The sequence below is a fragment of the Artibeus jamaicensis genome, unplaced genomic scaffold (assembly GCF_021234435.1).
Source record: "Artibeus jamaicensis isolate MK-2021 breed Jamaican fruit bat unplaced genomic scaffold, CSHL_Jam_final contig_233, whole genome shotgun sequence".
Classification (NCBI taxonomy): Eukaryota; Metazoa; Chordata; class Mammalia; order Chiroptera; family Phyllostomidae; genus Artibeus; species Artibeus jamaicensis.
Genome location: NW_026521486.1, coordinates 44,372,672 through 44,386,498, shown reverse-complemented (window position 1 = coordinate 44,386,498; position 13,827 = coordinate 44,372,672). Strand labels below are relative to the sequence as shown.

General features: G+C 35.7%; 1 protein-coding gene across 6 annotated transcripts in view; it reads left to right on the top strand.

Annotated features, from left to right (window-relative positions):
* PUS7L (pseudouridine synthase 7 like) overlaps nucleotides 1-13,827 on the top strand; it is a 68,831-nt gene that overhangs the window by 6,742 nt on the left and 48,262 nt on the right. For all 6 annotated transcript variants that reach the window (XM_053661735.1, XM_037162320.2, XM_053661734.1 and 3 more), the window contains exons 4-8: nucleotides 1,548-1,740; nucleotides 5,858-5,956; nucleotides 6,838-6,919; nucleotides 9,407-9,687; nucleotides 12,816-12,869. In XM_053661735.1, the coding sequence (XP_053517710.1) occupies nucleotides 1,548-1,740; nucleotides 5,858-5,956; nucleotides 6,838-6,919; nucleotides 9,407-9,687; nucleotides 12,816-12,869 (709 nt within the window). The remainder of the gene's footprint in view (nucleotides 1-1,547; nucleotides 1,741-5,857; nucleotides 5,957-6,837; nucleotides 6,920-9,406; nucleotides 9,688-12,815; nucleotides 12,870-13,827) is intronic.

The following is a 13,827-nucleotide window of genomic DNA, read 5'->3' as shown; positions in this document are numbered from 1 at the left end:
TTTTTAGAAACTGTACTGCAAATGTACATTGTAGAAAAACTTTTAGATATATGAAAATCATACTATATATGCTCCTTATATTTGACTTATAAAAAGAAGATTATTTTAAGAAAGTTTATGTCATGAAATATTTTCAAATTATTTCCATTACTTAGGCTAATTTGTTTAACATCCCCTCTAGTTCTGGATATAGAAATTTGTTTCACTATTTCACTGTAAATAATATTGTGATTAATATTATTGTACTGAAACCTGTGCCTTATAGATACTTTTCAGAAAGTTGAACCATTGGGTCAAAATTGAGCCTAATTTGATGTAATGTTTTTTTAAAGACATTATTTATTTTTTTTACAGAGAGGGAAAGGGAAGGAGAAAGAGTGGGAGAGAAGCATCAACATGTGGTTGCCTCTCACACACTTCCCACTGGGGCCCTGGCCTGCAACCCAGGCATGAGCCTTGAACAGGTGACCCTTTGGTTCACAGGCCAGCACTCAATCCACTGAGCCACACCAGCCAGGGCTAATTTGATGTAATATTGACATTTATCCTTAGTCATAAGATGTTTAACTCTCCACTATTTGCAGGTAAAAGCTTCTAAGCTCTAGTATGTGGGACCAAAAAGAAGTATATGATTTTTGTGTTTTGGTCAAAAGTACAGTATAGGTAAGGGGAAGGACTTTAGGTGTTAAAAGGTATTTAAATGTTAAAAGCTAGTTTTTAACTACGAAAGACAAATTTTATTGGTTCCTAGAAGAGAGTTTTTTGCTTTGGCTTGTGGGTATGAGATTTTAATAACCCATCAAGTAAGAGTAATATTTTAGCCTATGCTGAAAATCTGAACATATATTTCGAGGGACAGTAAGCCAAATGGTCAGAGAGACTGAAGAGGAAAGAAACAAAATTTATGGACAGGAAGAACAAAGGAACAATTAAGAAATTGTATCACTTGAACTATGAAGTCAAAAGGCCTACAAAGACTGAGTGATGACATTAGGAATATATATTTTAGTTCTTAAAATAACTGGTTCAAGCCCTGGCTGGTGTAGCTCAGTGGATTGAGCGCGGGCCTACGAACCAGATAATCACAATTCGATTCCTAGTCAGGGCACATGCCAGGGTTGCAGGCTGGTTCTCTACAGGCCAGTTCCCAGCAGGGGACCCACGAAAGGCAACCATACCTTGATGTTTCTCTCCCTCTCTCCTTCCCTTCCCCTCTAAAGATAAATAAATAAATAAATAAAAATAAAATAAAATAAAAGTAAAAAAATATAACTGGTTCATAGAATCTTATAATAATGGGCTCTGTGCACATTTATTGAAATAACACTAACTTTGGAAGATTAAAAAAAGTTTTGTTTTTAGTGTTGTGGTATGTGATTACCTGGAAACTGTCATTTAAAACATAATAAAATGGGACAACTGTAATAGCATAATCAATAAAATATACTAAAAATAAAAATAAATATTTTAAAAACTTGATACAAAAAATAAAACATAATTTTTGAAATACAAGATTTAACTGATTCTACATCATTTATCACTTACAGGTTGAAAAATATAGAGAAAGAAATTGAAAAGAAAAGAATGAGTGTTTTTAATATTCGGTCTGTAGATGATTCCCTTAGACTCGGTCAGCTCAAAGGAAATCACTTTGATATTGTCATCAGAAATTTGAAAAACCAAATAAATGATTCTGTAAACCTGAGAGAGAGAATTTTGGAAGCGATAGAAAGTGTTAAGGTAAGAAAACTCAATTTTAAGAGAGTATTACAGGAAAATCTTTACCAGCTATGGTCTCTCTATTTCATATTTTGCTGTGTGTAATGCACACTTTTTGCCTACAACTTTGAGGGATGTGCATCATGCCTGGGTAGTACCTAAAATACCTTGTATTTGTTCTTGTGTTTTGTAGTTATTTGTTACATAAAATTTCTTATAACATAATGTGTTTAAAAATAAATGCTAAAATTCCTTTATAATACAAAAAACAAATATCAAAATATAAATAAATAAATAATTGACTTAAAAAATGAAAATGAAAGACTTTTTTTTTAATGTTTGGGCCTAAAATATGGGTGTGCATTATACATGGCAGAATACAGTATGTTGAGGTAAGAAGGGAAACTTTTTCTTCTTATTTACATGTATAATTATTTTTTTAAATGATAAGTCGGGCCATTTCCCTTATTTAAAAAAATTTTTGGGTCCTGGCTGGTGTAGCTCAGTGGATTGAGCGCGGGCCTGCGAACCAGACAATCGCGGTTCGATTCCCAGTCAGGGCACATTCCTGGGTTGCAGGCCAGTTCCCTGCAGGCCAATTCCCAGCAGGGGACGCATGAAAGGCAACCATACATTGATGTTTCTCTGGCTGTCTCCTTCCCTTCCCCTCTAAAGATAAATAAATAAAATTAAAAAAAAATTTTTTTTGGTACATTTTTGTTTGAAACAATCCCTACAACCTAAATGTAATTAAAAAAAACAAAATGTATAGAGTTTTCCAGAAATGGGGAAAAATAATCTGTATGAGAAGAATGCTTTTTAGTATCTGCATATAGAGTGATATTTTAGGGAAACGCATTGATTTTTTTTAAACTTTGTTAAGTAATTCTTTACAGAAATCATTGGTAATTGGGTAAATTATTTTGTAGAATTATACATAATATTTTTTCTTTTTAATCTAATTTTGAATCTTGTTTTAATATATGCAAATGACAAATTGCATACATTGTATTATGCTTTATATTAAAAATTACTTAACATACATATTTAAGTGACATTTGCTAGGCATTTAAATGTACATATACAACCATAATTTTCAGTCCAATCAGACTATGGATCAGCACATTTTTTTCTGTACAGAGCCAGATAACAAATATTTTTGGCTTTGTTGGCATATGGGCTCTGTTGCAAATACTGTATTGCTATTGTGCAGATGAAGCCACATTCAGTACATAAATGAATGAGCATGGTCATTTTCCAATAAAACTTTATTTACAAATACAGGTGTTGGACCAGATCTGACTTGTTAGTAGTTTGCCACCTCCTGGTTTAAACCAGTAACTCTGAACCTGTGGGGCTTTGAAAATTCTCAGCAGTCTCTACTCCCTAACCAATTAAATAAGGGCACTGGGGGATGCACTGAGGCATGAATATTTTTAAAAAGCTCCCTCAGGGTTTCTACTCTGTAGCCAATATTGAGAAACACTGATCTAAGTTCCTGACCACAAAGACTTGTTATACAATTTTATGCCTCCCTTCCAGGAAAGCAAATAAAAACTGGTTTTTAACTGGTATTTTGCCATATAGTCAGGAAAATATCTTCCAATTAAAGATTTTAAATCCAGCACTTTCACATACATATAGGAGTTCTCTGATTGTACACTCTATGTAAGGTTTTTCTCTTTTCTAGATCAACTTTAAATTCTTTATTTCCCCCTGAAAACGGTTATTAAAATATTTCTTACAAAAAGGAGGGGATGCAATATTATGATTTATAAGAAATATATATTTGGTCATTCATATGTCCAAAATATATTTTTCATATGTTTGGTCTTCATCTACAGTTCCTGGCTCACAGCTCCTCAAATGCTGGGAACTTCCTAAGTGTTGAGAGTGATAGAGTTGTCTGTGTCTATAATTAGGAGACTTTTGGGAAGCACCTAAGGATAGGGACCATTTGCCAGTGGGGCCAACCTTGTGATCACAGGGTTGTAACTTTTAGTACCACTCACTGAACTAGGAGTGGGGAGGGTTGAGGGATGAGGGGCTGAAGGTTGAATCAATTGCCAGTGGCCAATGATTTAATCAATTATGCCTCTGTCACCAAATCTCCATAAAACCCCCAAAGGACAAGGTTTGTTTGGAGAGCCTATGGGCTTGTGAACTCCGAGTTGGAGATGCAGGGAGATCTGTGTACGTGGAGAGGACATAGTAACCCTGTACCCTCCCCACATTGTTCTATGCACGTCTTCATCTGACTGTTCCTGAGTTACATAACTCTGAGTTTATAATAAATTGGTGATGTGGTAAGTAAAATGTTTCTCTAAGGTCTTCAAGCCTCTCTAGCAAATTAATCGAACCCAAGGAAGGGGTCTGGGTATCCTCTAATTTAGAGCAAGTTGGTCAGAAATACAGGTAACAACCTGGACCTTCGGCCTATGTCTGAAGTCCAAGAGTGTTCATTGTAACTACCAGTCTATAGCAGGTGGTCAGAGGCACCTGTGCAGCCTGGGTCTGTGACTGACCTGGTGTCTGAAGGTGGTGGGGGTGAGGCAATGCTTAATCTGTGGAATCTGATGCTATCTCTGGGTAGAGAGGGTCAGAAGGGAGTTGAATTGTAGGACACCCAGCTAATGTCAGAGAGATGCTTGTCGGTGTGGGAACCCTCCCTCCACATTGAAATTGGGTGCTTGGAACGCCAAAAGAGGGGGTTTCTCTGAACTCTGATAGCATTTATTGCCTGTCTTTCATTTGGTAGTTGTGGATGTACAACTGCTCATTCTAAAATCCCCATTTGGAATAATCTTAGGGTTAGCTAACTTTCCTTTAGTTCTCCTGATAAAGGAAGGGATTTAAGAAATTCTGAAGAAGTCTTTGAAGTTTTGTTTTAGAAGGTTATATTACTGATTGCTATAAACCTTGTTGTTTGCAACCCTAAGTAATTAGAGGGGGTAATTACGATTCTTTTGGCTGTTCTAATATATTATTTGGTGTTATCTTTTTCAAATTTGAAAAATTAAAATACTAACTATAAGATTTAATGCAGGGAGTACTTACTTTATGTGCACTTGTTTTTTGTGAATGGCATAATGTGAGGGTGCCTTTTGTACCATGCTGATAACAAATTATCTTAGCAATTGTTGAGTGAATAAATACAGTAAGTGTGGAAGACTCCTATCTTTCAATAAACCATCTGGTCTCAGTGTTTTCTTTGTGAGAACATATTTAACTACTGCTCAGTGTTTTTAAATGGACACAGTAGTGAACTACAATTCTGTGATCTTGGTGAAGTGATGCCATGCCCTTGTCTTGGCCCAGGCTTTCAGAAACTGAAATTACTGAATAGTGAACTCTATGTATAAAGAAGCCAGGACTTGCTGGGTTTGAAAATAAATTCCAAGTGCATCAGACAGCAGAAGGGTCTCAAAACCGGAAAGAGCTTCAGGGCAAAGATCAGATCCAATACTAGGTAGCCAATTCATTCCGGTTGTCCTAGAACTTCCCCCATTTTAGCACCAAAAGTTCCACATCCCAGGAAATCCCCAAATAATGTGAATGAAAGCTGACATTTTTAAAGCTTTTTTCACTCATCTTATTTTCTGACTTTTAATCAGTCATACTTCTCCTTTCTGTTCTTTAACTGTACAGCGTTTCTCAGACCATTTCGTTACCACATTTATAGTGTTGATTATAGGGTTCTTTTATTAAAATACATATGAAGGGGAAGACTCTTAGATTCTTAGATCTCTTAGATTACATATTCTAAGGTAGTAATTGTGTTTATTTGTCTTAGATCAGGGCAGTGACAAAGAACCATGGACTGAGTGACTTTTAAACAACAGAAAATTATTTCTCATAGTTCTGGAGGCTGGGGACCTGAGATTAGGCTGCTAACCTGGTTTTCTCATTGTATTATCACATGGCAGAAAGAAGAGTAACCTAGCTCCATGGTCTGTTCCTATAATGACATTAGTCCTACTCATGAGGGCTCAGTGCTCATGCCCTATCTCCCCAAATCCCCACCTTTACCCACCATCACACTGGGGGGCAGGATTTTGACATAGGAACTCTGAGGGGACATAGGCATATAGTCTATAACGATATACCTTTAATTATTAATTTTTTTTGCTATTCACAGAATAAAGGGTTTGTGAATTACTATGGGCCGCAGAGATTTGGAATGGGAAAGAGAGTTCATACAGATCAAATTGGATTGGCTTTGCTGAAGAATGAAGTGGTATGTATTTTTAAAAAAATACGATCTTTCCTGTTTTCTCAGTTGTACTTACATATAAGCCAACTTCTTGCTTTCTTAACCCAGCATATATACATGTGTATACCACACATACATACACTATATACTGCATTATTGAACACATATCCAGCAGCTACTATATTTTTGGTATGACATTATTAGAAAGCATACTGTATGCAATGTCCAGTATTGTGGAGACTTAACGGAGAATTGACCGACACTTACCAAATTCTTAGTGAACCGAATAGAGAGGATTTAGAGGAATCTCATACCCTACAAATCGGTTGCGTGGGAGAGGCAACCGACTGATGTTTCTCTCACACATCAGTGTTTCTCTTCCTCTCTTTCTCTCTCCCTTCCCTTCTATCTAAAAATAAATAAATAAAATCTTAAAATATATACATAAAAGGTTGACAATTTTAGAAAAGGTACTGGCAATTATTTTTAAGACCAAAGAATTCTGAGACTTGAGAACATGAATGAAATTGGTGGCTTGCCATTCCCTTACACTTGTTTCCTTCCCTGTTTTTGTGGTGTATGTTGGTCAAGTCTGAGTTTTATGTCAACAATTCACACTTGTAATAATACCTCTGTGAGAGAGGTACAGAATGACTGAAGAAGTACGGAATGTATGGGAGAGATGTTTTTCTTTTCCGTAATATTTTAAACCTGTATATAAGATTGCTCTGTACAGAAGTTTACTTCTAAATTTAACATTGATTGTTTAATTTTTGGAAGCTTAAAGATAGCATTGCAGTATCAAATATCATTTGTTAAATGTCTGTTCCTTTAAGATACATTTCTTAAAAGTAAGTAATTTGTAATTTTTATTTACCATGTGTTTGCTTGCTTGGTGTTTAAAGGTGAAGGCTGTAAAATTATTTCTTACACCAGAAGATCTGGATGATCCTGTGAATAGAGCAAAGAAATATTTTCTTCAAACTGGTATTTAAAAGTTTCTTTACTCCATACATAGCTATGAAGGTACATAATATCAGCAGGAGGGCATTCATTGCAACATAAATGTGGGTAAGAAATAGATTACAGTATATTGTATGTTTAATAATTTTATTACATGCCCTTGGAGCATGCAATGGAGTATGGCCTAGGTACTCCGTTTTTGACTCGATCTTAAGGACTCTTGTCTGGTCCAAATCTTGCTTGAGGGGAGGGTAGAGGGGAGAGATGGCATCTTAGTTTTTCTTGGTCTGAATCCTCTGAGGAGGTATGAGTTCCCAGTTCTAAAGTGGTACTGATGGAAGTATAATTCACTACAACTCAAGGAGAGGAAAAAAAATAAACTAAATAAAAGAACATATGTTACATCTGATACTTCATGCATTGTTTTGGTCTAGTTGCCATTCAACTCTGACTGCTGATTTTGAAAACTCTAGCTCAATATGAGGCAATGTATGCAATGTGTTTAATAAGAAACACTAAAGAAAACTGGTTAGGAATGGATGTAACGCTCAGCTTTAGTACTTCCCAACTATATGGGCTTGTGCAAATGATTTAGTTAGACTCATTGTTTTAGTTTCTTCATCTGTAAATTGAAGCTAATAACGGCACCTAAAAGACCGTTAAGAGATTTAAATAAGATAACAGATGTAATGCTCTTAAAATAGTGCTTGGCACATACTAAATACTGAATAAATATTATTTGTATTTAAATAATAACAACAGCATAGTATTTTACTCATTCAAAATACTAACAACATAGTATTTTAGATTGATTCAAATATGTGGTCTACGTGTGTGTGCTTACTGAATTCACTTACATTGAAAAAGACATCAGTTTTCAAAAATATCCATTATTTTAAAATATATCCATATTATACATATGTAATTATTCATAGAAGAGAAATATTTTTGTGCCACATAACAATCTATAAATAGTATGAGCATTTCAAATTGTTATAGGTAATCTAAGTAATGCTAAAGAAAATTCAAAGTGACTTACTTGTTTGTCTCTATTATAGAGTCCTGAGAAGATAATTTCCTTATGGCAATGATTTTTAAACTTCAGTGTTCATAAGAAACCTGATAGAGTTATTAAAATGCCCATTCCAAGGCCCTACCTGAATCAGCATTGTTGCAGTAGAGTCTCTAATTTTAAAAAGCACCCCACCAGCAAGACCTAATAGTATACTGGAGGGATCCAGATATCAACCCCTTCATATTCATAAAATTCTGTGTAAATACTTCTAATAGTTCTTTTAAAATCTCTAGGCTCAGAGGGTCTAGGCCCTTTTTGAACTTCTGTAAATAACTGTAAATTAGTTTATCTTCATTCTGAAGTAGGAATTACTAATACATTTTTGTTGTTTTGTTTTTAAAGCAGGGCAAGTGAATGGATCATTTGATTTAATGATTATTAAAAACAAAACCAAAAAAACCCTTGCCCTGGCTTGTGTGGTTCAATTGGCTGGAGTGTTGTCCCATAACTGAAAGGTTACGGGTTCAATCCCTGGTCTGGTCATGTACAGGAGGCAACAAATGTATGCTGCTCTCTTCCACTGATACTTCTCTCTCTCCCTTCTTAAAAAAAAAATGAAAAAAACAATGAAAAAAGAAAGTCCTGGGTTGAGAATAAAAACATTCAAGTGTAACTAGGTTTTTAGTTGGCACCGAATATCTTCATATTCAGGTGGAGAAGATAGCACAGTTCATCTTCTCTCATTTAGAGAGCGTAATAAAGGTCGTTATAACTGGCTTTTAAATAAAACTGGTTGACTAACTGATTTTCTCTTTATTTTTAAATTTATTTATTTATTGTTCAAGTACAGTTCTCTGTCTTTTATTCCCATCCCAGCCCACCCCCCCTGTGCTCCCCACCTCCTCCCTTTTCCACCCCCCTTAGCTGTTGTCCATGTGTCTTTTATACTAGTTCCTGTAAATCCTTCCCCCTTTCCCCCGAAATTTCCTCCCCTCTCCCCTCTGGTCACTGTCCCCTTGTTCTGTATTTCAGTGTCTTTGTTTTTATTTTGCTTGCTTGTTTGTTTTGTTGTTTAGCTTCCTGTTAAAGGTGAGATCATATGGTATTTGTCTTATAACACCTAGCTTATTTCACTCAACATGGTACTTTCCAGTTCCATCCATGTTGTTGTAAAGGGTGGGAGCTGCTCCTTTCTTCCTGCTGCATAGAATTCCATTGTGTATATGTGCCATAATTTTTTGATCCGTTCATTTACTGATGGGCACCTAGGTTGCTTCTAGCTCTTGGCTATTGTAAATTGTGCTGCTATGAACATTGGGGTGCATAGGTTCTTTTGGATTGGTGTTTTAGGGTTCTTAGGATATAATCCCAGAAGTGGAATTGCTGGATCAAAAGGCAGGTCCATTTTTAGTTTTTTTAGAAAATTCCATACTGTTTTCCATAATGGTTGTACCAGTCTGCACTCCCACTGACAATGGATTTTCTCTTTATTGCAGAGGATGCTAAAGGCACGCTTTCATTGATGCCCGAATTTAAAGTTCGAGAGAGAGCATTGTTGGAGTCATTGCATCGCTTTGGCATAACCGAGGAGGGTTGTATCCAGGCATGGTTCTCTTTTCCCCATTCTATGCGCATTTTCTACATTCATGCATATAGCAGCAAAGTTTGGAATGAGGCAGCATCTTACAGACTTGCAACCTATGGATCAAGAGTGGTAGAGGGTGACTTGGTCTGTTTGGATGAAGATGGTGATGATGAGCATCTTCCAAACAGTAAAGTAAGTATCACTTCATCAGTGTTTCCCAAGAGTAGTTACCACAGCAGGAACACTAATTTTCAGAAGCCCTTGTTTTAGAAATAATTTAAAAATAAACATGGATTTTATTTCTTTTTAACTTACATTTGCTCATCTCTTGCTTCCACTGTGCTGTCAGTTGAGGTTTCATACATGTCGATAAATGGAAAAATAAAATAGAGGTGTGAGCTGAATGGTAAAAAGATAGTAAACCTTCTTTTGAAGAACACATTCTTTTAAAAAATTACACAAGTAATGCATACAACAGTTGCCTTGAAAATAAAAACCGAAACGTTCCAGATAAAGCTGCCATTCCTGCCACCACTCTGCTGTGATTCCTTCCCTTGCCTCCAGAACCTCAGCCTCTGCATTTTGGCCTATTGCCTTCTAGATCTTTTTCATGCTCTCACATAAATATCCACAGAAAAGGAGATTTTTTTCTAATAGTTAACACCAAGAAAAGAAAAGGCATGGCTTACAAGTTTAAAGCTTAAAATATGAAAAAAAAATAGAGTAAGGTATATAGGGCATGTAATGTTGTCTATTTCTTTTATTTATAAGAGCAATTTCACAACTTGCTTTTTCCTTCTTAACAGTATCTTGGAGACATTTATGTTCATTTCAAGTAATGGGATTCTGTCTCAAACTAACTGAGGGAAAAGCAGACAGGAGTTTATTGGCCCTTATAACTGAAAGTCCGTAATTGGTTCAGGCCCAGCTATAGCCAGGGTATTACTCAGTGCCCTACATTATTGCTCATTTTCTTCATCTTTCAGCCCTGTTTTTCTGTGTTAGATTCATTCTCAGTCAGGCTCATTCCTTTGGTGGCAAGATGGTTATTGACAATTCTAGGCTTATTTTTCACAACTCCTCCAGAAAAGAGGGCTTTCTTTCTCAACAGTTTCAACAAAAGCCATGGAATTGAGTCTCAGTGGCTAGGGATGGCTTGGCTTGGGTCCCATGCCCCCAAACCAATCACCGGGAACTGGAGTATGTGATACATAAGACTGTGTTTCCAGGTCTTCTTCCTGGAACCATCCCACCCAAACTGCATTTGAGACCTGGGAGGGGGGCTCCCTGGAAAATGCACTACCAGAAGACAGGTACGGAAGGCTGAGAAGTCAGAACAGCAGGGGTCTGCGTTACTGTTTTATTACATGGATGGCCTTTGAATATTTAGATAAGAAAGTAATTACTAGGAGTATAAATTACTGAGAATGGTTATTTAGCTGAGGCACACACTCTGAAACTGTGTAGAAAGAAATCTAGCAGTATGGTAGGTTTTATTTTACCTCATCTGAATGGAAGAAGAGAAATGTCAGTGACCCTCTTTTGAGCAATAATAAAAAATTCTAAGAACGTTTTTATTTCCAGAACATGTCCATTTAAATATTACCTTAGCAATATATTATTTAGTAAGTTAGCCATTTATAATTCAGATTTGCCGAAGTTAAAGGGCACTTTCACAAGATACAGCAATAATCTCTGGAATGTATGTATCTTATAAATGTCTGTATTCAGCATAACATTTTCAAAGCGTTTTGTGATTAGAGTTGCATCAGCTTTTTTGGGGGGATAGAAAAGAGAACATTGTCTCCTTTGTATCTTGCAGTTTCCTTTTATTAGCAGCAAAAAATATTTTTATATGTTTTAAGACCAATCATTTTTGCTTTATTAATTAGCAATGAGAAAAGAATAGTCAGGACTTAGAGGCTCAACTTAAATTATGAAAAGGGAAAAGGTAGAATAAGATTTTTAATAAATGGTATATTGGGCATGTAATGTACATTTATAATTTAAAATGGTAGGAATATAGTCTGAGTCTCTTATTTTGATAAGGTTACTAGGCTAATAGGCATATCTTTATTTCAGAAAATTTGGTAGAGAAATGTGAGTTAGACAATTACATTAGTTAAGTGAATTCATATTTGAGGAGCAGCTATACAGCAAAAGCATGTTTGTCGATTGATGTTAACCTGGAGATAGTTCTCTTAAAGCAAAACATGGTCTTTTGTACTTGATCCTATTTATTCAGTATTTTCATAAATTACTTAAATTACAGTATGGTAGGTCCACTTATGAATTTGTGAAAGACAAAAAGCTGGAAGTGATGCAAGAGAGATCATAGTCCCATGTACGAGTATTTTGGTCAGATCACACCTGGAGTTTTATATCCACTTCTAAGTGGAACAGTTAAAAACAGGCTATTTACCTATGAATAAGCAAACTTGAGTGAAAAATACTCAGAAAAGGAGGGACTTTATTGATAAAAGTAGAGAATCGAGGGGAAAGCAAGCAGATTTGGAGATCTAGACACTGTGTTATATGACGGATGCTTTGGGAAGGTGGGAATGCTGTCAGTCCTTGCGGGCTGATGGCAGCTGCCTTTGTACTTGAGCTCTCATGTGCAACAGAAATCAGAATTATTCTGTGGTGTCCCATAGCAACATTGCTCAAACTTAATACTGTATTTTGCCTTGTACACTGCACATTTTGTTGCCCAAATTTTTGAGGGAAAAATAAGGATATGCATTGTACATGGGTACAGTGGTTACATACCATGGGTATAGTAGTTACATACCATGGGTATAATAATCCTGTGGATAATGCACACGAAAACGTGCTGCGCTTTGTGCACAGCAAACACGTACAGCACGTGCCTCCTACATGTAATACCTGTAACTATTCTATGAAGCACATTTTGAGCAACACCACTTCTCATGGAGCATTTCCATAGAGTATGATATTTGTTGGGGACAGAGGAGGGGGAGTGGTTTCATAGAAGCAGGTTTTTGATTCAGCCAAAAAAAGACAACTTTGTAACTTAGAAAAACATTGTTAGTGACCCAGGTGAAAGTGTCGCCTTAAAGTGTTAAACTGCTGACCATAATCTGTTCCAGCTTCAGTTATCAGGTGTTAGAGCATGAGGACTCAGTCTAAATTTTATATAGTCTGCTTTTCCAGAAACCAATTGTGAAAAGATCTTGTCTGGGTATATATATGTTCAGCAAAGGAATAAAAATTATACATAACAAAATCAGGGGAAATTGAAGGAATTTGGAACATTTGAGAATCATCCATGTTTTCCATCATGTTTTTTTTTTTTTAAGGTTCATCTAGTAACTGAAGAAGAGGAATCGGCTAATACATATGCAATACATCAGGTAAATTCACCTTAAAGATTATTAGTATCTCTTAGATCTAAATGTAGACATGTCCCCAAAGGACAAAATGTGACTAAGTCCCCCTTCCTCACTTTTTTTACCCCTCTTCTTAGTTTATAGTTATATGAGTTTTCATAAATGTGTATAGTCATATGACCATCCCAAAAATCAAAGTAAAGAATAGTTTTATTTCTCTTCAGAATTTCCTCAGGCCACTTTGTAGTCAACTCCCAACCCCTGGCAACAACTCATCTGCTTCCCATCCCTAAGGTTTTACTTTTGAAAGAATGTGTAAGTGGAATTATATGGTGTATGGTCTTTTGTGTCCAGCTTTCCGTTAGCATAATGAATGTGAAACTCATTAATATTGTGTGGATTTCAGTTTTTTACCTTGTTTCTTTTTCAACTTCCCTTTGGTACTCTTCATGAAAAATGTGTGGAAGTTATCAGCAAAGGAAGAAAACCCATAAAATGCAGTATTTACTCATAAGCAACTGAGAAAATGAAAATTACTTTTACTTTCTCTTGTTTGCTTTCAAGTTTTTAAATAAGTAAGAAGGATGTAAAATTGTCCACTAAAATACCAGTTATGTGATTGAGCAGTAAGGTTATTCTTTGGGTTCTAGAAGGAATATGCTTTTAGGATTGTATGACTGCAATCCTAGAGATTAAGTCTTTGTTGGTTGATTAAATGTACCTTTACTTCTTGTTCTGTTGCTGTACCGTAGGAGTAGTTTGTCTAATAACATCTGACTTGATGGTTACATTGGTCATTGAGTCTTAATATTAGTTAGCTCTTTTCTTAGCATGTTTCTGGCTGATTGTCTGTTTATATTCTGAGACTGTTTTTATAGGTCTAGGTCTCAGTCATCAAAGTAAATTTAAAATATGATCGTATGTTGTTCTTTTTTTAAATTTTATTTAGTTATTTTTCAAGTACAGTTTTCTGTCTATTTCT